The sequence below is a fragment of the Condylura cristata genome, unplaced genomic scaffold (genome assembly GCF_000260355.1).
Source record: "Condylura cristata isolate star-nosed mole 26May11 unplaced genomic scaffold, ConCri1.0 scaffold00026, whole genome shotgun sequence".
Lineage (NCBI taxonomy): Eukaryota > Metazoa > Chordata > Mammalia > Eulipotyphla > Talpidae > Condylura > Condylura cristata.
This window is the reverse complement of record NW_004567127.1, coordinates 1,460,281-1,483,114: the sequence shown is the minus strand read 5'-3', so window position 1 is coordinate 1,483,114 and position 22,834 is coordinate 1,460,281. Positions and strand designations below refer to the sequence as shown.

Sequence of the window (22,834 nt, the reverse complement as noted above, 5' to 3'; positions counted from 1 at the left end):
CCCGCCGAGACCCCGCCCCGGCCCCGCCCAGGAGTCTCCGCTGAGGCCGGGGACCCGCTGCCCTCGGCTGCGGCAAGGGCTGGGTCTCTGCCCGGCCTCCCCAGTCGAGCCGCCTGGGCTCCGACCTGCTCCGCGGGAGTGGGGACCCCGCCGCGCCGGGGTGTTCGGGGCTCGCCGCTGTCGTGTTACTTCATTATTACTAGCGACGGCGCTTTTATTCCATCCAGAGAGCTTTGGCCAACTGAGCGATTCCGCCCCTCCATCCCCGGGCCGAAGTCCCGGAGACCAAGGAGAATTCGAACCGAGGGGTCTGGAAGCCGGGGAGGGCGGGAGTGCCGGGCAGAGCACTCGGAGTGGCCGGTGCGTGGCCCCGGGCCATTAGGGGAACAAAATCTTCAGGGACTGGGAACCAGTTTTATCATCCTAACGCATCTTTTAGCTAGCAAAGGGCAGAGCGGGGAAAGAAAGAAAGAAGCCCACGAAACCATTTCCAGCGCCCTTTCAATGGACAACGCTTGCCTGAACGGCCCACCCAGGGCTCCTTTCTCCTGGTGGCCGTGTGAGCCCGTTCAGATGCAGAGAGGGGCCGAACGCGAATGAAGCCTGAAGTTGTGGGTGCACCGCCCAGTCCCAGGCCGTGCTAATCTACTGCAACCCCCTTCCCAACTGGTGATCAATCCTCCCTGGGTTTATTCTCAAGCCAATGTATCATCCAGCCAGTTTTTTTTTTTTCCTATGAAATTTTCTCTTACCCCCCGCCCCCAAACCTGCCTCTTGTGCGTGACACACACTTATTGTTACAGGGTGGCAATCTCCTCCACCGTCCCCAGGATTTGTTTACATGATTGTCCCCCTATTAGACTGGGCTCTTTGAGGCAGGAGCTGTATTTCATGTTATTCCCGCTGCCTGGCACAGATGAGGTGCTCAACATCTGCTGAGTAACTGAATGAGGAATAAAGGAGCAATAATGAGAAAAAAGGAACACTTGGGTACCCGGCGAATGTCTGTTGTTCCTATAGTCGCTTCCCAGTCCAGCTCTGCTCCAAAGGAAAAATAGGCAGAGGTTGGGTTAGAGAAATCCCACTCTGGAACTGGACATAGAGAGGAGAGGGATGTCTAAATGGAGAAAAAAATTAAAGTGCTGTTTCAATCATATGGATAGAGAGTGAGATGAACCAGGTGGCCTAGGGGTTAATTTCCTGGTGTTAAAGTGTCAGCTCTGTCAACCCATCCCCAGCCACTGCAGCACGAGTTCAATCCCTGGCCAGAGCGTGACCCTCAGAGCACAGCAGCTCTTTCCTGTCTCCCTGCTGCTCCCCTCAGCAGTGTATCTCAGTGGATCCACCTGTTCTGCTCCCCACGCTGATGGGGCCCTTCCTGCACCTCTGGCCTACACCCCAGCTCTTATATAAAAATAAAAACAAATTTTTGAAAATTTTGAATTAGATGAACCAGTCCTCAAGGAAATCTGGCACCCTAGAAGGCTGAGTGAGGAGAAAGAGATCTGTTTTCATCATAACCATGGCCTCAGGCCCAGCCCCATAAACAGTAAGTTCTAGAAATGTCGATCGAGTCAGATCTTCTGTGAAGTGTACCGCAGACCACCAGGGTGCCCTCCTACCACCAAAAATAACACCTCGTGAGATTGCCACTGATGGCTGTCCCTGACTCACACACACAGGCCACCATTCTCCAGGGTGAACAATAGAGGTTAAGGCGGGTCTCTGAGAAAGCCACTGCTTAAATGCACATGGTTCTAAGGATGCCAGAAGAACAAAGAATCAGTTTTGATTTCTACCATTAGAACCTTAAGCTAACCAATTATCAGCTTAGGACGTATTTCAAGGGGAAGGAGGCATGGGACGTGCTATTGCGTCTGGAAGGGGCGAGTCCTCGGCTTCTGTGAAGGATGATGTACACATCAACATTCCTTTCACGCGATCTGCATAACAGACAAGCAAGCTGGAGTATTTCATAACAAAAGCTGCTGTTTACTGAGTTCTTATTATACGTTCAGGCTATGTGAATTATCTCCTTTGGTCTTTAATATCCCAGTAAGTTTCAAGACAAGAAAGCCAAGACATAGCTAGGACTTGTCCAAGGCCACACTGGTAAGCGGCAGACCGGACATGTCAATCAGGCCTGGGCCTTCCAAATGCCATTTTTCACACTCCTAAACTAGGGGAAGACTGCAGGGGGCTGGAGCACATCACCTTGGGGGCGCCAGAGAAACATTTCAAATACTTGGCAACTTTGCCTTCCAGAGACTCAGCTGTATAAGGCCTCAGGTGAACCAAGAATCCACCCCTCACTGCCCCTTGGCAGCTCATACCCCAGGGAACTCACACAGCCAGAAGTCACGAGACACTGAACTTTATTTGCTCTGACCAGCGGATAATCTGTCCACCCTGCTGGATAGCAGAGACAATGCCCTCTGCAAAAGGCCAGAAACACCTGGAGCAAACACTGTGGCCAGGCCTCAAGAGCAGCAGGCCTGGACGGGTGTGCTGTGGCCACAGCTAACTGTCCCATCTGCTCCCCTCTCCTCTCCTCCCAGCCCTGGTTCCTCACACGGCTGCCAAAGCTACACTCCAGAGACCAATAACTGACGCTGGCGCCCAGGGTCTGGATTACAAAGAAGTAGAAGCTACCAGGTGGATGCATCCCATTCTCTTACTGGCTGAGACCGAAACAGGCCTGGTGAGAGTCTGATCCAGAGATGGAAATCAACTCGGGGATTTCCAGAAAACATCAGGCACAGACGGAGCCGAGAGCCAGGGTAGCCCTGCAAGGTGCGGGGGGGGGCGGAGGGGGGGTGCCCCAGAAACCTTTCCTAGGAGCCTTGACACTGCAGGACAGTGCTGAGTGATTAAGGCCCTGCTCCCCAGAGACCTCCTGTCTCTAGCTGGGCTCCTTAACGCAGACCCCACTAGTCCCCCCACTAGTTCTTACCCCATGGACTGCTGTGTCGCAAAGCAGATAAGGTGCCCCGACCACCACCACCACCTCAAGAGCATAGCCCTCTCCGTTCACTCTAGTTTCTACAAGGAGGCCCCCAGGGCTGCAGGTTGGTGAGACCAGAGACAGATCACGCTCTGGGAGCCAGAGCCCGCTGCTATCCCAGCTCCGGCCACCAGGGGGCCCCGGGCTCCAGAGAATGGGGCGCCGCCCTGGCCACGCTCCCAGGGAAGCCCAGCAGGTCTGCAGAGGCCGGTTCTCAGCACCTGAGGGCTGCGAGCGGAGTCTCGGGTTTCAGGGGATGGCAGCTGCCCATCTAAAGGCTTCTCTGTTCCTTGGAATTGCACAGAATGTCTCTTGTGGCTTTTCCTCCTCCCTCCTTTTTTCCTGTTGACTCTCCCCATCCGGCTCTCTGAATCACCAGAGCCACAGGAAAGCAGCAGATGTTGACTTTACTTCTTTCAAGCCAACATCAGCTCCCTCCTGTGGAGCTGGGAGCAGGCAGGAGGTGGGAGACAGAGCCTGGATAGAAGAAGGTAACCCTCATCTCCTCATCTCGTCCTCAGGGACCTAGGCAAAAAGATCTTGATTTCTGGAGCTCGGGAAAGGGCCCCGTGGGACCGAGGAGGGACGGGCAGGGTGGGGATGCTCCTGGTTTGGGGGCCCACCCTTCTTGTCTGAGGTAAGGCCTGGCTCCAGCCAGCAGCATCCTCCAGATGCAAAGACTGCAGGTCTGGGGAGACAGTCCAGGACTGTTTCTTGCTCCATCCGAACCCCCAAACCTCCATTCTTGTGCGCGTCATTTGGAAAGGTTGCCAGGGAAGACTTTCGGCGCTTTATTCTACATTCATTGCTCCGACTTCTCTTCTCTTTTTTCTTCCTTGGGGATTTTTTTACGGGCAAAGAAGCCAAGCTGTAAAGAAAGAGATAAGAGCCATCACCATGTGCCAGTGTGAGGCCCTTGCCAGCAGCCCTCCATGAATCCAAAGTCTTCACCTTTGTTCTGCCTCCAAAACTGAGATTCACATTTATTTCACTTGGCTTAATTTCACTCAGACAGCGTTTGTGGAGTACAGCGAAGATCTGGCATAACACCACAGCCCGCTTGGCTGCCAGGGCAAACCCTGCTCCCCCTGCCATGCTGAGGAGTCCCCAGTTCGAGGCTCTCTGTCCATCCCCCTCCCCCGACACAGCACTTACCCTCCAAAGGCAGAAGATGAGGAAGGCAAGCAGCAGCAGCCCACCCAGGACACTGCCCAGGAGTACCCACAGCGAGATGAGCACAGGGCGGGCCTGCGTCACCTCCAGCAGGCTCTGTTGGGGAAGAGGAGCGGGGTTCACTTTCTCCCTAACCCACCTGGCCTCACCCCACATCACAGTGCAGTCAGCCTGAACACAGCAGCATTAAAGGAGAGAAACTGAGGCCGGGGGACCCCAGCCTCCAGTCAGCACTGGACAATCACCGGGTGCTGCTGGAAGAAGCCGCCACGAGGAGCCACAACCCCCAAACCCAGCCCTACCTCACTCTGACGAGAGGCTTCAGCCAACCGCAGGACACTGCCCTCCTCCGTCCCAAGTTCGAAGGAGCTGACCACTGTCAGAGACTTGAATTTGGCCTGCAGAGCAAGGGAAGGTATTTAAGCACACTGTCACCAAGGGGTGTGGCCCTGGGCACCCCAGTAACAAAGAGGCGGCTCAGAGGCACAACATCCGTGACCCAAAGACCAAAGAGAGGTTGGGAACCAGCGGGGCCAGAGAGGAAGGGACTCGAAGGAGTCTCTCCGTGGGTGCGCCGTTTGCTCTGGCCGAATGCACTGCCCGCCTTTGCCTTCCGGTGACCCTTTGGTTCAAAGTTCAGGTGTCATCTTCTCTGCGGAGAGGGACGTGTTTCCTGCTACCTCCACTGCCCTGGGTCACTTACAGCACTGTCTGCCCTCTCGCGCCCTGAGCTAGACAGTCCTTAAGGTCAAGGCCTGTGCTGCTGTGTCTGTCCTTTGTGCCCAGGGCTCCGGGCCAAGCACAGCCTCAGGTCCACGGTGGCTTCTCGAAGAATCTTTGTTGAGGGCCCCCCCTGGTGGTCCAGGTGTTAAAGTCTCAGCACTGTCAAGCTCTTAGCAGCACGAGTCTGATCCCCGGCCAGGGAGGGACCCCCAGGGTGCAGCAGGCCCCTCCTGTCTCCCCGCTGCTCCCTCAGCAGTGGCTGTCAGTGGATCCGCCTGCTCTGCTCCCCACTCCGACTCTGGTGAGTCCTCTCACTTCTAGCACCTCTGGCCTGTACTCCAGTTCGTGTATGCATAAATAAATAAGTAAATATTTTTTGAAAGAATAAAGAAACGAATGAAGGACGCGGAAGACAGAACCAGACTTAGATTTAATGTCCCTGAGACATATGCCGACATCTGCCCAGGGATCTTGTTTCACTCAAAGCACACGGCATAAAGGACCATGTGACCCCCAGGACTGAGTCACTGGCCGGCAGATGCCACTTACTGAGGCACTCACACTGACCCGACTGCCCTCACAGCGGGTTCCGTTTCATCTCCCTCGTGTTAGAGAACATTCTTCTCAACTATACACTTTTTTTCAAAAATTGTTATTTCTGTGTAGAAGAACTGGGGTGTCGCCCAGAGGTGTGGGAGAGGCAGAGGGAGGAGTGGGGGGTGGAACTCAGCTGAGGAGGTGACAGTGCCGAGACTTAGCCCCTGGGCCACTGGGCAGGGCCCCACTTCCACTACTGTCCAGTACATCTAGGAAGCTGCCCACCACGGATGTTGTGCCTCTGAGCTTCTCGGAAGCTGCCCACACTCTTCTTGAAGGTGTACTTGCACCGACAGTAAAGCTCTTTTCTGACTCACACACACGGTAACACGTCTGTCTGTACGCTACTTTTTAACGCAATGTCAGCGGTGTGACGTCACGCCCTTGCGTTAGGCGTGGGGCTGCCGGGCCGCTGAGTGCTGGGATGTGCTCCTGTGTCTGCCCAGAACAGGGCGTCCGACGTGGTAGACACGCGCTAGGTCTTGGCTGATGGAGTAACTGATGATGGATCTCACACTACGGGGTGAAAAGTGAGGGGACTCGCTAGGACAATAGCCAGCTTTCGTGCCTACGTCACTGTTGTTCATGCTTTCCAGCCCCCATGAAGCAGGTGCTTGTCCTCTGTATTAGCGGGAGGAGAAGCTCTTTACAGAGCTGAAATATTTGCTGGAGGGCTGAACCCCGCCGGAGGGGCGGAGTGCCCGGGAGCAGGGACTGCCTGCCTCGCAGCCTGGGGAGGGCCAGGAGGGGCGCAGGACGGCAGCGGAAAAGGAAATGTTTACCCTCCGGAAAAACTCGTTATGGACCAGCCGCAGCAGTCCCACGGAGACCTCGGCGCCCTTCGCCAGCCGCCCGAGGGCGCACCGCACCACCTGGCACTGCGCGTTGCTCGCGTTCTACCAGCAGACAGAGCGGGTCAGGGCCGCCCTGGGGCGGGAGGGCCCCTCCGCCTGCCCCAGGCCCACTGGCGCCTCCACTCTGTCTCCTACCAGCCTGCTCGTGTGCTGGAGCTCCTCGGGGTGCACGGGGGGCCCTGGGGGCTCGGTCAGGTTCTGCACCACGCAGCTGGCCTAGAGGAGGACCCGACGTGAGGGTCCTCTGGATGGTGAGACCAGCCGCTGCGCTGAGCAGGCTGAGCGGGGTCTCCCCAGGTAGAAGCCAGGTGTGAAAGAAGGGCTGGGGGGGGGCACTGACCCAGATGAAGGGGGGTGGGGGAGAGGCTAGGGAGGGGGAGACGGCCACCTTCCCAGCACCCTTGAGGTGGGGGCTCCCCAGCTCCCCGGCCCGCACTCACATTGCTGCTGCTGCGGACCTGCGACAGTGACAGGAAGTAGCTGCCCCCGCGGGCGGCAGCCGGAAGCAGCGCGGAGAGGACCAGGCCGCTGACCGCGTAACAGCCGAGGTTCTGAACCTGGGCAGGGTTGCGAGGGGAAGAGGCGCGAGAGGGGAGGTCTGGCCGGCTGTGTGCCCTGACCCCGGGCCAAAGAAACCTGAGTCTCCTGGCCCTTCCCCAGGGCTCCGCCCGGCTGCCCCCTCCCCAGCGCCCGCCCCAGCCCAGCCTCTCACCCTCAGCGTGGTCTTGAATTCGGGACCAGGACCCACAGGGAGGGCCCCGTACGGGTGGACCTCATAGCGGTGCAGCGTGGACTCACTGCGAGGACACCGGCCGGGAAGCGCCGTCAGGGCCAGGGCACAGGCAAGGGCCGCACACAGGGAGGCGGGGTGCAGGGCCAGCGGGGGGGGAAAGGGGCGTCACGCAGACTTGGTACAGATGTTCCGGCCCCCCCACGGCCCCGCCCAGGACCCAGGAGGGCTGCACCCCTGTGAAGGTGCTTCAGGGGGAGCGCCAGCACGAGGGGGTGAGGGCAAGTGGTGGAGCAGCCCCCAAGGATTTGGGGGACACCAAGACACACAGAGGGAGAAGCCATGAGAGTGTAGGTCTGGGAGAAGGCCGGCTGAGCCGGTACCTGGAGAGCAGGAGGCGGGGCTCGTACTGCACCAGGGCTGAGGCCTGGGCTGTGTTGTCATCCAGGGTCGTGCTCCCCTCCAGGCTGTCGCTGTGGGGCGGCAGACACAGGCCGGCCCTCACACCCCCCTCTGGAGTAGTCTAAGCTCCCCCGCCCCCAGGAGCGCTGGGAGGCAGCGTCCGGTCTCACCTGGTGGCCGTCAGCCTCACGAGGACCCGGCCCAGGAGGGCAGAGCAGCTGAACTCGAACTCCAGCAGGAAGCTCACCTGGAGCCGGGCACAGACGGGCAGGTTTCCTGGACAGCCGGGGAGCAGGACCCCGGCCTCCGTCCCCCGCTGCCCCTGCGTTCCTCTCTGCCCTGGGCCCCCGCTCACCTTGGCTCCAGCCAGAAAGACGGGATGGCCCACGCTGCAGAGCCGGGCGTGAGGGGCAGGGGCCCCGCACTCCACCTTCACCGGGCTGTCGCTCTGGAAGCAGGGCACAGCTGCGGCCGGCCTGGCCCGCTCCAGGCCTACGCCGGCCCTTCTCCAGCGCCCCCCCGAGGCCCAGGCCAGGCCCTGCCCTCCCCCGCCCCTCCCCCAAGGCACCTGCGGAGAGAGACTGGCCAGGTGGAGGTTTCCCGAGAAGCTGAGGCTCAGGCTGGTGTTGTAGGCGTTTTCCTTCCTGTTCTCCAGAGTCGCTGACACCAGCACTTTCTGCCGACCCCCTCGGACCACAAACGGGGCCTTCCTGGGTGTGGTGGGTAAGGGACGGCCCAGCAGCTGAGGGGTGCCCAAGTCTCCCTCCGGTTATCCTCAGTAAGAAACGGCCCCGCTCCCTTCAGGTCCCCTCCGATGTGCCCGGGTCCCCCCGTTGGGCGAGTTTCCGCCGTCCCACCTGGAGCCCCTGATGTCCATGTTGGCTCGAAGCACCAGGTCCGTGACACACTCGTTGTCGGGGCCGCAGTCCTTTGAGAAGTGCACCTGGCGGAGAGAGGGGGGCTGAGGCTGCCTCGGAGGGAAGGACCAGCCCCGGGGTGGGGAGGGGGACGGGCGGGCGCCCAAATTTCACCACAAGGCGGGCTCCCCCTCCCTTCTCTGGGATTCAGTGAGGCGGCCAGTGTGGGGCCAGGGCGGGGCTTGGCGCCGCTGACCAGCTTGCGGATGGAGGTGGGCGAGCCCACGTCCAGCACAGGCCCCGGCTTCGTGGTGTTGTCCAAAGCAAAGGTCACAGTCAAGGCCACCGGCCGGAGGTAGTCCGAAGTGTCCTGAGGAAGCCAGAGTGGACAGTCGCGGGAAGCCGGGGTCGGGCTGCAGCCCAGGCCCCAGCAGACGCGAGGGCCGCGGTGATCCATGACCAGGCACCTCTGGGGGCTGGGCTGCTCACCACCACCCTAAGCGTAGGAGTGTTGCGTCCTTCCTTTGCAAGGGAAGAAGCCGAGGTCCACAGGGGATGCGTCGCCAGCCACCCCGTCCCGGCGAATGCGGAGCGGGGGTCAGCCCCACCCCACGGTGAGCCTGCTGGCCTTCCGCTGCCCGCCCCGCCACAGGAGCCTCACAGCCCAGTCCTCAGAGCGGCGCCCGCCTCTCCCTTACCACCACATGGAAGAGCAGCCGCTCACAGGTCACGTTCCCCACGCTGAGCCGGAGCCTCCTGGGAGACAGCCTCTGGCCAGAGCCGTCGAAGGCCGCCCGAGCCCCGGCCGTCCACTCATCCAGGGAGGCCGCGAACCGCACGTCTGAGGAGGCGAGAGAGTGAGCGTGGAGCGGGGCCTCGGGCCGCAGCAAGGGTGAGAGCCAGGCGTCCTGGGCACTCACAGAATCGGCGGTCCCAGCGGCCAGGCGTGCGCGAGGTGGCTTGGAAGCAGAGGGCTGCAGAGAGGCAGGCCGCCTCCTGGGCTCGACGCCTGCAGTCCCTCTGCACCACGCTGATGGCCGCTGGGGTCACGGTCAGGGACGGGAGCAGGCTGACGATGGGCCGGGAGCTGGGAACAGGGAGGGAGAGGCGTTCTGCCGTGGGTGTGTGCGCGGAGGGAGGAAGGCAGTGGGCGAGCCCAGCCTCCTCCGACAGAGGGCAGGTGCATGTCGGGGGGCGCCCGCCCCAACCTCTGCCAGGAGCGAGAGGAGGACAGTAACTAAGGTTGAAGGCGCCCCGCCTGGTAGGCGGCAGATCACGGGCAGCCGCTAGGACCTGAGAGCGGCGTGAGCCAGCTCAGACAGCCACGTCTGGGTCTCAGGCTGCACCCCGCTTCACAGCTGCGCTGCGCTGCCTGCTGTCCCAAGAGCCGGGGCCCTCACTGGCTCACCTGAGCAGGACAGCGGCCCCCTGGGCGCCCACGGCCACATCCACCAGCTCGTCCCCGTCCAGATCTAGCCGGCCGTCCACACTGCGGCCAAAGTAGCTGAGGGCCTGAGGCATGGAGGCCGCAGCTATCCGCTGAGAGGAAGAGGGAGACTGAGCAGAGACCCACGCTCCAGCTTGATTCTCCCATCGAGACAGGGGAGGAGGGGCCCCCTGTGGTGCAGGGTTAAAGCCACTGTGGCCTGGGGTCCACCCTGGCCAGGGAGTGACCCACGGGGTGCAGCAGGCCTCTCCGGTCTCCCCGCTGCCCCCCTCAGCAGTGGGTTTCAGCCCGTCTGCCTATTCTGCCCCCCACCCTGGGAAGTCCTCTCACCCCCTCCAACTCTGGCCTGTACCCCAGCTCTTGCTAAAAAAATAAAAATAAAAATCACCTGCTCAGCCTGGGCCTCAAGCCCAGGGGGACACCGATAAGCAAAAACATATTCCCGTGCCCTCCCGCTGCGATGCCCTGGCGCCGGGCAGCCCTGACCTGGGCAGCACGGGGCCTGACTCCACTCTGGGTCCCGTGGTAGAGGTACAGCGCCCCACGGTGCCCATCCTCCAGGGGCGCCCCCACAGCCACGTCAGCAAAGCCGTCTTGGTTCAGGTCAGGAAGGGCGCCCATGGCGAAGCCAAATCGGGCGTCCTGCGCAGGCTCCGGCTGCAGCGTTCTCTGCAGTGCCAGCAAGGGCTGCTGTGGGGGCGGGGAGGCGGAGGTGCTGATACACGTGCACCCCTCCTGCCCCTCCGGGACCGCCGCAGCGCTCACCTGGCCCACTGCATACACATAGACGCGCCCCGTCTCCTTGCTCTGGGGGCCCAGGAACATGGGAGCAGCCACAAGCAAGACGTCGGTCGCTCCGTCCCCATCCACGTCCAGCGGGCAGAGCTCACTGCCAAAGTAGGAGCCAATCTGGCCAGGGGGGGCCAGGAGCAAGCGGGGTGAGCAGAGAGTGGCCATGCCCACCAACCTGCCCGCCGCGTCCTCACGCCCGACCGACTGGGTCGCCAAGACTCAGGCAGACTTTCCACCCGTCTCCTGTCCCTCCATTCTCGTACCCCACAGCCTGAAGCCCCCCACCCAAGGGCCAGACCCTCAATGCCCTACCTGCTCCCCCTGGAGGCTCTGGGCAACCCTCACGGAACCATCTTTCTGCAGCTGGAAGGCGATGACTTTCCCTCGGTGCCTAAAACGAGGCGCCCCCGAGAGAAAGAGGCGGCGTCCACCCCGCAAAAGCATAGAAGAAACAGAGTAACCTGGAAATGGGTCGAAATCAGGGTGAGAAAGAGAGAAGATGGGGTCTTTTGGGGCCCCCCAAAGTCACAGCAGGGCCAAGGACACTAGCAGAGCAGAAAGGGCCTGAGGGCCCTCCCCGGTGGCACAAACAGGTCAAGCAGCTCCGACATAGAGCCGCTGCAGCCGCTGCGGCCTGAGTTTGATCCCCAGGCAGGGACCCCCAGGGCGCGGCAGACCTCTCCTGTCTCCCCGCTGCTCCCCTTGGCAGTGGGTTTCGGTCCATCTGCCTGTTCTGCTCCCCACTCGGTCTCTGGTGAATCCTCTCACCCCCCACACCTCTGCTCCCCGTACCCCAGCTCTGTCTGCATCAATAAGTAAATCTTTTAAACAACAAAGCAGACATGGCCTGAGTCAAAAGTGTGGACCCCTCCCCGCACTGGGCTCCCCACCCGCTGATCCTCTGAGCCCTCTGCTACTCACCCAAGTAGGCTGCGTGATTCTGCAGTGCAGGGGGGAACTCATCTTCCAGAGCCGTCCGCGGGGGGAAAAGGCGGTGACCCTCTTCGAGCCATAACACGGAGCCTGCCCAGTCATAGGCCCCCACCATCCCAAAGAGAATCCCGTCCTGCAGGGCGGAAGCGGGCAGGGTCAGCGAAAGGACAGGAGCAGGAGCAAAACTGCAGGCCAGGGGGCCACTGGGGGCTTGCGGGGGGGGGGGGGGAAGGCCTGCACGGGCTGGCGTGGACAACGGCCAAAGGAGGAATCCAGAAGAGCCCCAGGCTGCCGCCGCCTCAGTCCGAGGTTACAAGGGGTCAGCGGTGGGAGGGGCCGTGGGGGTCAGAGTCTGTCCTACCTTTAACCGATGAGTGGAGAAGCCAATCTGAGACATCTCCAGTCCAAAGGAGCTTTCATTTTCTCCATGGGACCCTGGAGCCAAGGAAATATGGAAACAGAGTCGGGGTTGACCTACTGAACTCGCCCTGGACACTCCCATTTCTCAGGGTCGCCATTACCCTCGAGGCCGAAGATGCGGTCTCCCAGTGCGTCCACAATGTCCGTCAGAGCAGCCTCATCTGTGACGTTGAAGAAGAACTTCTCATCCGGGTCACTGGCGATGGTGCGAATTTCCCGCAGGAAAGAGCTCGGGTCCCGCTGGCGCCGGAGGTAGTGACCAAGGACCTAGAGGGAGGGCACGGGGGTTAGGGGCGTGGCGGTGTGGGGGGCAAGCTGCAGCTGGCTCAGCCAGCCGACCTGAAGGGGGGACACGGGGCCGACACCCGGGCTGGGGTCAGCTCCCCTCTCTCTGCAGGTCCCGGGCCAGTCCCACCCTCCGCCCTCCCGGGCCAGAGCCGGTCCTCACGGCAATCCCATAACGCGTCACTGTTCCAGCCTCACAGGCCTCGAGCGCGGCCGGGAGCTCCTCTCCGTCGTGAGATTCCCCGTCGGTGACAACCACCAGCAGCCTGGCAGCCCCGGGTCGGGCCCCTCGGGACGGACTAAACCCCTCTGTGCTGCGCGCGAGACAGGAGTTGCGTCAGGCGGGCACACGCCAGCAGGGCACTGAGACCAGGCCCCTGTCCCTGGCCTCCACCGCAGCCTGCGGCCTGGGACGCTACACTGCAGAGCTCAGGTGCCAAAGCCAGACCCTCGGGCACACGTCCCCAGCCCCCACTCCTAGGTTCCTTCGGCAAGCACTGCTCTGGGAGGGCAGAAATCAAGGGCAGGAGCCGAGCAGAATGCTCAGGCTAACGGGATCGATCTTTCCAGGGATGAGCTCTGAATCCCGTTTGGAGAGAGGAGGAGTCTGAGAGCCAAGAGCCAGGTAGCCGTGGAGGGGCAGCGCGTCCTTCTGGGGTGGACAGGGCAGGGCCCAGACACCTTGGGGAAAGGCGTGAGAGCGAGCACAGTGATGCCCCAGGCGCCCTCCCCACCGGCCATTAGGGCGCAAAAGCAGCGTGAGAGACACCCAGGAGTGCACAGTGTGCAAAGCCCCCCCTTCCCAGAACCCCCTCCCCTGCCTTCCCAGATGCCCCGGCCTTTCCAGACCCCCCCACTTTCCCAGATCCCCCTCCCCAGAACCGGGCCTTCCCAGCCCCCCTTCACCACCCCCGCCCCGCCCTGGCTCTAGCCTCACCAGGCCTCCAGGATGGCCTGCGCAGTCTTCGTCTCCCGGCCCTCCCGGCGGCTCAGGTTCCTGGCGGCCCTCACCACCTCCTCCTTGGTGCGCAAGTCCCCCAGGGACCACTCGTGCACCGGGCTCTCCCCATACTGCACCAGCCCCACCTGAGAAGAGGGTGCACCCTGTCCTCAGGGAGCGCGGGCTGGGGCTGCCGGGGTGGGGGGGCCTCTGGACACCCCGGGAGTCGCCCCCTGGCCACCTCCTCTGTCTCCCCCGCCGCCGCCGCCCACGGGCGCGCTCACCTGTATCTGCTCGGGGTCGATGAACAGTCTCCCCACCAGTCTGCGCAGGAAGGTCTGAACCTCGGACCAGGGGTAGATGCTGTTGGAGCCGTCCAAGACGATGACGACGTCCATGTACGTGGGGCAGCCTAGAAGCGGGGCGGGTGGGAGCGAGGGGCGAGGCCCGGGGGCAGCGCGGGCGGCCACCCGAGGGCGCCTTTCCCAGGCGAGGAAGGGGAGACCCCGCGAGGGTAGGGAGACCCCGCGAAGGCAGGCGGGAGCTAGAGGGGTGCGCCTGCGCGCTCTCTGAGACACAAGACCAAACTGCGCGGGGCGGGGCGGAGGGACAGGGCCCCGCTGTGCCGGCTGCCCAGGTGCGGCTCTGCTCGAGGGCGGCAGGCCCGAGCCACCCCGCAGGCCGAGCTCGGAGGGGAGCCCGCAGGAAGGGGCCGTGGGCAGGGGGCATCTCAACGCCAGGAGGCCCGGCGCGAAGGCAGGGGCGCACGGAGACCGGAAGGTGCCCACCAGGCCACGCTGGGCGTGGGCGGCTGGCGCCACCCAGGAGGCCGAGGCCTCGGCCCACGAGGAGCCTCGCCGGGAGGGGCGCCCGCCTGAGAGCCAGACCGCGCCCTCCAGGGCTCCGCTGGGAGAGCGGCGCCGTGGCTGGACGTGCGGGAGACCTGGGCCTCACCCCTGCGGCTCACCCCTGCGGCTCCTCTCCCCACCCGCACCCCACCCCTCGGCTCGAGGCTCACGTTGCGCCGTAGGTGCCAGGCTGCCCCGGGGCCGGAAGGAAGCATCTACGCGGGCACATATCCCAGAACTGAAGACAGAAGAACCGCAGGCGCGAGACCAGAGAGGGGCGCAGGCCTGCGGAGGGGAGGAGTTACCCCAGGCGGGGAGGGCCTCGGAGCAGCCCCTCCCCAGGAGCACCCCACTGCGGTGCTCCCCCTTCTTCCCAGGCTTTCGTTCCTCAGCCCCCTCCAGGTACCCTTTCCCCTTCCGGTCCTGCTCTTCTCTCTGCCTCAGCTCTCCGGACGCCCCACCACCCCCTCCCTTTAACTCACCATGAACCCCCCATCGCCGCCGCCTGCCTCCAGGAGAGACATCCCCAAGTGCATATTCACAGCTGGACGAGAAGAATTTCCCAGGGGATAGTCACCTGGTTGGAAGGGGGTAAAAGAGAACCATGGTGGGGTAACTGTGGGGTGCTTGAGTGTAGGTTGATTTTGGAAGGGGGTGAGGAGAGACCAGGATCATGTAGGGAAGGGGAGTGTGGGGGATATGGGGGTGACGACGGTGGGGTGTGAGGAGTCAAAGCTACTAGTCTAGCGAGGTTAGGAGACCGGGGTGAGGAGTAAGGCATCTTCTTACCCAAGTGGCCCTTGACACATGGGGTACTTTGTGAGCCCCCCACGGGGCAGCGATAGACATCCCCCCTTCGGTCGCCTGAAGGCCCATCCCATGGGGCGCCCACCAGCATCCTGGGAGGAGGGTGTGAATAGAAGCGTTGAATGGACATGACCCTTGAGAGCCGCCAGAAGGGAAGCGAGGGGAGGACGGATCCAGCTCCCCAACCCTCGCCAACCCCCAGGTTGGTTTAGATTCCGCTCTACCCTGCGCCCCTTTCTTGGGTCCAGCCCCTCCGTGGCCCTCTGGCGACCTCCTCACCATCGCTGTCCACCCTCGACATGTTGTAAGACACTGTATCCAAATTCGGCCTCACGTGGCCCTGGGAATAGGCGTGGGTGATGCACGTCCAGGTTAAAGGGGGAGCTGAGACCTGGGGACAGGAGCGTCAGGTTAACAGGAAGCAGCCAGAGAGGCTAAGGGGTGTCCAGAGGGCACCCCCAGAGGGAAACCAAGAGGAACAGTTTGATTTCAACCGTCTCCTGTCTTACTCTTGAGCGGCCCTGTCAGTGGCTCACAGTCGGAGCGCAGGGATGACCCCTTCCTGTGTCTGGGGCCAGAGGGCTAAGTGGTGGCGCTTTGCCACGCTGGCGCATAACTCAATTTCCATTTCCACCCTGAAATCTCATTTACAGACACGTCTGGAAGGCTCAGGTTCCTCGTTTCCACATCATTCCTCCTACACATGCTCGTCCCCAAGCTGTCAAGAGACAGAGAGGGCCCCCCCTGGCAGCCCCCAACAGCCATGCCTTCCAAATCCCTGCCCAGAGCAGGGGGGGCCAGAGGAGGTTAGAGGGCGCTGCCCGGCGGGGTCTCTCCTATAGCCCCTCTTGACTGTCATGGTTCCATGTCGCTCTCTGTCCAGTGTCTCGTCTCTGCTTGACTCCAGCCCTGGAAACCTCAGGGGTAATTAACTGGGTGGAGCCTCTCGCCTGCCCACACACATGGCTTGAAATCCGTCCTCACCGGGGTCCCACTGCCGCGTTTCTCACAGCCCACTTCCTTGGTGACTCACCGTCCCGGGGGTCCCGACCTACCTGCATGCCTTCCTCAACTCTCCGCCCACTCTCGAGACACCCCCACCCACGCTGATTCTTCGCTTCCAATGCCATCCTTTTAAAAGCAGAGCTGGTATTTTAGGAAACAAAGATTACAGGGCACCAAAGAAGAAAAACTCCAGGCCTCTGTCCCTCCGGTGGTTTTCTCCCTGACCGGGTCTTTTTTCCTTCCAGGCCAGCCCCGCCCCCACTGCCACCCATGGCCGTAACTCTGTCTTAAGTCGAGCTCACTTTCAGAAAGGCGGTTTGTATGTGAGGCTTCTGGCATCCCAGACACTGGCAGGGCTGTAGGATCAAGAGCTGTAGCTCGTTGCTTATTGGCTAGGTAACGCCAGACTTCTGACCACACAGTTGGGCAGTTACCCCTCAGGCCCGCCACTGCCAAGGGCAGGCAGAAGTCCGGAGAAGAGTGGGGGTCACCGTGGCCAGGTGGACGCCCACGTTGTTTCTTTTCTGCCGCCTCAGGCCTCACTCCTGAGCTCAGGACAAAGGTTTTAGATCATTGGACACAAATGTCACGCGAGGCCCCAGCGGCCGCGACATGAAGCAGTCACACGCAGGCACTGAGCACACACACGTTCCACCAGACTGTCCACAGGCAGCGTGAAACGTAGTCAGGGTTCACCTCTCACCGTAATTCCCAAAGAACCCCAGCCCGAAAAGTCCCAATAGCAAACAATTTAGATCTCCCCAGTCCCACCAGAAATGAGAGGTTAACGTCCCTCACCTGTCAGGAACACCAGGGGCAAGAACAGGTGAGGGGCAGCGAGGGAGAGCGCCATGCCTGTTGCTCTGTCCGTGAGAAGTCCTCCGCGCCTCTGTCCCTCTCCTTTTCTGTTTTCTTTACTTTCCCTCCCATCCTGCCCCCTCCCACTGGCAGCTAAAAATAAAGTTGGAAGGAATGGGAGGAGTGATGATGGGGAACTGTGGGGAGCCCCAGACCAAGCAAAGGACCACAGAGCAATCTGTGTCTGCTCAGTGCTGCCCCCTGGAGGCGTCTCTCCACGCAGCGCTCGACTTGTGTCTGTCCACTGTGGCCAGGGGACAAGGCCCTCGCCGCGTTTGGAAGAGGAAAGCAGTTGGAGATAGACCCTTGTTACTTCCATAACCTTTTATAGCTCAGCCTGGGGCATGGGGAGAGTTGCTAAGAGAAATATCACCGACTCACGGACCAAGGGGAGCCCCTACATGTAAAGACAGGCCCACTTCACGTAATTCTGTTTGTGATTTTTGTCTGGGCTTCCTGCAGCCTTGTAGTTTTTGGAGAGGCTATAAGCTATGAACTGGTATGTTCTGTACAGCTAGTACAGTTACGTTAACATTAGACACTACGGGGCCCTCCCTGGTGGCACAGGGGTTAGAGCGCAGCACTGTGAAACTGTCTGCAGCCGCTGCAGCACGAGTTCAATCCCCAGGCAGGGAGTGACCCACCGGGCGCAGCAGACCTCTCCTGTCTCCAGGCTGCTCCTCTCAGCAGTGGGTTTCAGCGGATCTGCCCGTGTTGCTCACCACTCTGTCTCTGGGGAGTCCTCTCAGCCCCGGCCCCTCTGACTTGTCCCCCAGTTCTTGGATGCGTAAATAAATAATCTTAAAACAAAATAGAACCTATCTCCTTAACGAGGCTGTAACTTCTGAAATTGGGGCCAAGGGCTTCTTGGCTTTCCGTGACTCCTGCACACGCCAGGTACTCAGCAGTGTGCAGGTGGTGACTGAGCCTGAACCACAGTGACAGCAGTGGGGCCTCGGACGGCTGAACACACAGGACCAGACGGGACAGCAGTGAGCAAACCCATCTTTAACCTGCTGTCCAGGAGGTCTCGGCCGGAACACACAGGACCAGACGGGACACCAGTGAGCAAACCGAACTTTAATCTGCTGGCCAGGAGGTCTTCGCTCCATTGTGGGCGTGTGCCGCAGCTATTTACACAAGATCACTGTACAGTATTTACAGCAAGATGCTAGGCACAGCATCGTTCTGGGTAGGCAAAGAACGGGTAGGAAAAGACTAGGGAACAGCGCCCTAAAATCAAAGTGTGGGCAGAAACCTTCAGGTATGACTGGAGGAAGGTTAAGGGCCAAGTCATGAGGAGGTGGGTGGGCGAGGTAGACACGAGGAGGGACAAGGGAGCATCAAACCGCCTCTGGTGTATGAGGGAAAAGTCCGCTGGACGTAACGTCTTTAAAATCTGATTCGGAGTTTGAAGGGGGTCGTATCTGCCACAAGTCATCTTTGAGAGGAAAAAGAAGGCATTTGGAAGCTACAGCTCACAGCTTCTCTCTCCCTTACCTAAAAGTAATTCTTCTGATTAAATTCCTAGGACAGAGAACTAGGAGGTAAAGAGATGCAGAAACAGAATCTTAAACAGACAGAGGAGAGACCATGTAAGAGTTGAGACACAGACAATGGGGTGAAGCGAGAGGAGGACAAATGCTCTGGCAGAGCTGAACACTAGACTTGACTTCACGACCCCTCCTCGCCTCCTCCACCCAGGCTTCTCCCTCTCCCTAACCTCTGACTGACTTTAAGCAAGGAGCAGAATGGGGGCGATGCGGCGGGACGGTCCAAGGCTCCACCCCGCCCACCGGGTCCCCTCCTTATCCTGTGCCAGGGTGTCAGGGCTTGAGCCTCAGCCAAGGGCAGATTAAAGTGAGAATAGACAGGATGGAGGACACGAGGCCACAGAGCCCCACGACCCCAGGACCACAGCGCCAGAGGCCTAGTTTGTCCAGGGGAATGAAGAGATCGCAGGCATTCCTGACCACGTCCAGCAGAAGCGGGGGGTGGCTTCGAAGGGCCCGAGCCAGGAGCAGGAGTCGGAGTCGAAGCCTCGGAGCCAGCTGAGGCAGGCCTCCTCCCGGAGCCCCTGCGCCCCCGGGCTCCCCAGTTTCGATTCCTGGGGCGCCCCCTCCAGCACTCTTCAGTCGCCTGCTACAAGCTGAAGACTCTTGTTCCATCAGCAGGCGAATCTCATAAGCATCACGGCTCAAATTCATGATGAGGGAAAACAGGTAGTACCTGGAGCAGGAGGGCAGAGGGTCAGCAAGGGCCCGGCACCCCGCCGCCGGCCGGCAGACTGTCCAAATATCCCTCCCCACGGTGCAAAGGACCACACTCAGAACGCCGGGAGGGAAGGCTATTTTACCCACGATCAGAAATGTCCTCCATCTCTCTACGATGTGATTATGTGGGCCTGAGGGTCCTGGTTTAAAATTCCTGAGCACCATGAGATCTTCCAAGATCAACCTCAAATGTCACTTTTCACGTGGCAGCCTACTGGCTTACACACGTTCACACTTGATCTGGAATAATGCAGGAACAAGCTGCAGTTGTTTCAGAGACCCAGACATGCCTAAGTCCGGTCCTTGACCAAATTAGGCAGAGAGATGCTAAGCAGCGAGGGAAGCATGATAGGGTACAGATCCCTTCAGACAGTCTACGGGGCTGACTTTCAATGTTCTCTGACAAGTTCTCTTCCCACCTGCAGTGACTTTAGCTGTCTGACCGCCAAACACGTCCTAAAGCCACCCACCTCTCTCCAGCAGTCTGTGCCACCATCTCTCCTGCCTAAACTGCTGCCTTAGCCGTCACCTGCCATCGCCACGGCCCCTGCCCCCACCCGCAAAGTCAAATAGTAGCTGCCGTAAACATTAACTCCTTCCCATCTCACTTGGAATAAGTCAGGTGACTCGGGCAGGTCTGCAGAACCCAGCGCTGGCGCTGCCCGAGTCCATCCCATCACTCTTCTCTCAGCTGCGGTGCTCCAGCCACACTGGTCTCTTTCTGTCCCTTTCTGACGCCACCTGTCCTTGCCTGAGGAGCGTTATAGCACCTGGTCCCTCTATCTGGAAGATGTTCCTTCCAAAATCTTCGCATGGTTGCTCTTTCCTGCTCTTTGGGGCTGAGCTTAAACATGACCTCCTCCCCGTCCTGAGTGGCAAGCCAGTTTCTTTCTAGCACATGGCCTTCTTTTAATGTCCTGCTTAGCGCTGACCATGGTCTGACATGTCTCTTACTTACTCTTCTTTATGTCTGTCTGCTCCCCCTACAATAAGAGCAGGGCGCTTGCTTGTTTCTTCTCACTGTGCCCCGGGTCTAGATCAGCGCCTACCCCACAGTAAGTGCTCAATAAATGTGTTGCATGAAATGGATGAACTTGGGCTATAATCTCTTCTGGGGGCTGCTTGTCCCTGGAACAGCACGGCTCATGCCATGCCTCGGCCGCTACCCCTCACAGACTACAAGCCGTTTCATAGCTGTAAATCACTGAGAAAGATGAAAAGAAAGGATATGAATAATAAAAGAACAAAGACAATCATGGGGAAACAAAAAAGTAGTACGGATGACATGTACATAGATAATTTTATTCCCAAAGCATATTTCTCTCCACCTTCATTACCAGCCCATTCCCTAGCTCAAGCAGACAGCATCTCTTGGCCACGTTAGGCCACCTCCTCCCTCGGTCACGTTAGGCCACCTCCTCCCTCGGCCATGTTAGGCCACCTCCTCTCTTGCCCTGCGCAGCCCACACTGCAGCAGAAATCTTCTTTAGACATAATTTGAATTGTCACCGCCCTGCTCAGGACCCACTGTGCTCAGGGTGAAACTTAACTAAAACTGAACAAAACACCTTTACCAGTGCTTAAAATGTCTGGCCCTTCAGTTTGAACTTACTGCCCATACTCAGTACTGTCCAGCACACTGGATTTCTGTTTCTCTGGTACATGAAGTCTTTCTTAATGAAAGGCTTTAGAACATGCTGCCTTCTGGTTGGAAAGGTCTTCTTTTGTTCAGACTTGCAGTAAGTGTTCTTCTTGGTCTTTCAATCTAAATTAACTTCTCTTGTTATAGATTTCATAATATTCTCTATGTTCTTGTCCAGCAGTATTTGGTTTGGTGGTTATCTACTTCTCTACTACATTAGAAGCTTCATGAGAGCAAAGAACATAGGTGTTTGATGTCTTGCTTTATTCCTAACCCACAAAAGCTCCTACTAAGTATTTTAGAGAAGGAATCAGCAGGCAGTTGGGGGCATAAACTTGTAGTATAGCCAAAAGCAGAATTAAGGCAATATACTATTTTATCTTGCCCAACCTTAATCGTTCATCACAGGGGAGCATCTGTTTTCCATCTGCCCACATTCATTATTTTCGGATAGCTAAGATCTAAATGAGGATTGGAAACTAAGGCGTCAGGCCCTCCTGGTAGCACAAGGGATTAAAGCACAGCACTGGGAAGCTGTCCGAAGCAAACCGCAGCAGGATCCCCCTCCAGGGAGTGACCCACAGGGCGCAGCAGACCTCTCCTGTCTCCCCACGGCTCCCCTCAGCAGTGGGATCCACATATTCTGGTCCCTACTCTGTCTCTAGTGAACCGTCTCACACTCCCACCCTGCAACTCTGGCCTGTACCCCAGTTCTTGTCTGCGTAAATAAATACAGCTTTAAAAAAGAAAGAAAGCAAAGGGATTGATTAAGATGTTTGTATTCTAGAGAGAACTTGAGAGATCCTTCTCTCAAAAAAGGCAAGTTGTGCAATATGGAGAAAAGAGGTTTTGGAGGATGAAAAGATAGCAAACCTGAATGAGCGCTGGGCCCACTTCTCCTGATCCACACGCGGCGCTAATCCAGACTTTCCAGCCCACAGAACATTGTCACAGGCGAAGTACAAGGCTCGATTGAGGTGACTCACAGTGATGCAGAACCTCAGGACAACATCTGAGAGGTGCACTGCCCGTTTGGCTGACTCAAGGGCATCTGCTGAATTACCCAGGCGTAGAACTGGTGGGATTAGCAAGGAAAAGAAAGGAATTGGAAGTAGAGTGGCAAACAGAGCAAAACACAGAGAAGGCAGGAGGGTAAAAGTCCAGCAAGTGGCAGAAACAACAGTACAATAAAAAAAAATTAAAAAGCAGAAACCATTTTTGTAAACTGCGAATTTAGTGTCGCCGTCCAATTTCCCTCAGTTTGCCCATACTGTCCAGTGCTTCAGGGCTCCCTTAGCCCTGTTCCCACATCTCTGCTGGGAGGCATGGAGGGGTGAAGGTGTAGGCGGGAGCGGGGGGATAAAGAAGGGAGAAGACAGGGCAGAGGTCAAAACAAGAAGGCAGGACCAAAGGGGGAAACCTGGGGGTGGAGAAAGTGGTGTGGCTTAGGACCCGCGAGGCCACTCACGCTTTCTGCCCAGGCTCAGGTGACCCTCCAGCTGCTGAATCTGTTTCTGCAAGGCGGGACTGGCCCCGTGTTTCTGCAGCGCGTGGCCAAGCAGGCAGCAAGCATACTGCGCAGCCCTGCAGGGCAGGAGAGAGTGGCCAGTAAGATGCCGTCCAGGGCTCCCACGCGGGTCCTCCAGGCGGCTCGCGTGGCCTTGCCCCGTCCCCATTTGAGATCATTTCCTGGCCTCCGCTTCGGGCCCACATCTCACCGTTTCTCCTGGAGGCCAGAGGGGGGAAAGGCTGAGGGGTAAAAGGGAGGTCAAGAGGTAGCGGGGAGTTCAGAGGTGAGAAAGTAAGATCTGACGTCGAAGAGGCCTGAAGGGGGCAGTGAAAGCCGCGAGGGGCCAACAGGGTCAGCACGAGGGCCAGCCCCACAGGTGAGGCGAGGTTTCCGGCCAAGGGAGCGGCCAGCGCAAGGCAGGGCGGGGGGGGGGGGCAGAGGGGTTCCGGGGAGGCGCAGGGTGAGGGGCACGGAAACTTGGGGGTCTCCCGGGTCTGGGCCGCTATCATTTCGCCACCGCCCAGTGAGGAAACTGTCGGCCTCGTGCGGACACGGCCGCCCTGCGCGGCCGCCCCGCCGGCCCACTCGTGCCTCAGTTTCCCCATCTTCCCCCGGAGCACAAACGACTCATCTCACGGCCGCTCCAGTCGGCGAGCGCCTGAAGGTCCGTCCGGGCCCCCGTAGCCCGAGCTGACCCTCTCTCACCCCCGTAGCGTGCAGACGCCCCGCCCGCG

At 59.6% G+C, this 22,834-nt stretch overlaps 2 protein-coding genes across 2 annotated transcripts; both read right to left on the bottom strand.

The window, feature by feature from the left end:
* Positions 1-2,819: 2,819 nt before the first annotated feature.
* On the bottom strand, positions 2,820-16,692 carry ITGA10 (integrin, alpha 10). The gene is made up of 30 exons (XM_004689465.2): positions 16,616-16,692; positions 15,092-15,203; positions 14,795-14,904; positions 14,488-14,582; positions 14,176-14,290; positions 13,442-13,569; positions 13,155-13,303; positions 12,381-12,531; positions 12,034-12,199; positions 11,874-11,947; positions 11,501-11,645; positions 10,892-11,040; positions 10,553-10,696; positions 10,274-10,477; positions 9,749-9,879; positions 9,261-9,427; positions 9,039-9,181; positions 8,597-8,710; positions 8,341-8,426; positions 8,052-8,193; positions 7,839-7,931; positions 7,654-7,730; positions 7,465-7,554; positions 7,064-7,148; positions 6,792-6,908; positions 6,487-6,567; positions 6,280-6,393; positions 4,480-4,575; positions 4,160-4,273; positions 2,820-3,872 (listed from the first exon to the last, which is right to left on the bottom strand). The coding sequence occupies exons 1-30, from the start codon at positions 16,668-16,670 to the stop codon at positions 3,807-3,809; spliced, it is 3,513 nt and encodes a 1,170-aa protein (XP_004689522.1). The 5' UTR covers positions 16,671-16,692; the 3' UTR covers positions 2,820-3,806.
* A 1,044-nt stretch (positions 16,693-17,736) lies between these two features.
* PEX11B (peroxisomal biogenesis factor 11 beta) lies at positions 17,737-22,266 on the bottom strand. The gene is made up of 3 exons (XM_012730006.1): positions 22,059-22,266; positions 21,464-21,665; positions 17,737-18,904 (listed from the first exon to the last, which is right to left on the bottom strand). The coding sequence occupies exons 1-3, from the start codon at positions 22,264-22,266 to the stop codon at positions 18,502-18,504; spliced, it is 813 nt and encodes a 270-aa protein (XP_012585460.1). The 3' UTR covers positions 17,737-18,501.
* Positions 22,267-22,834: the final 568 nt, after the last annotated feature.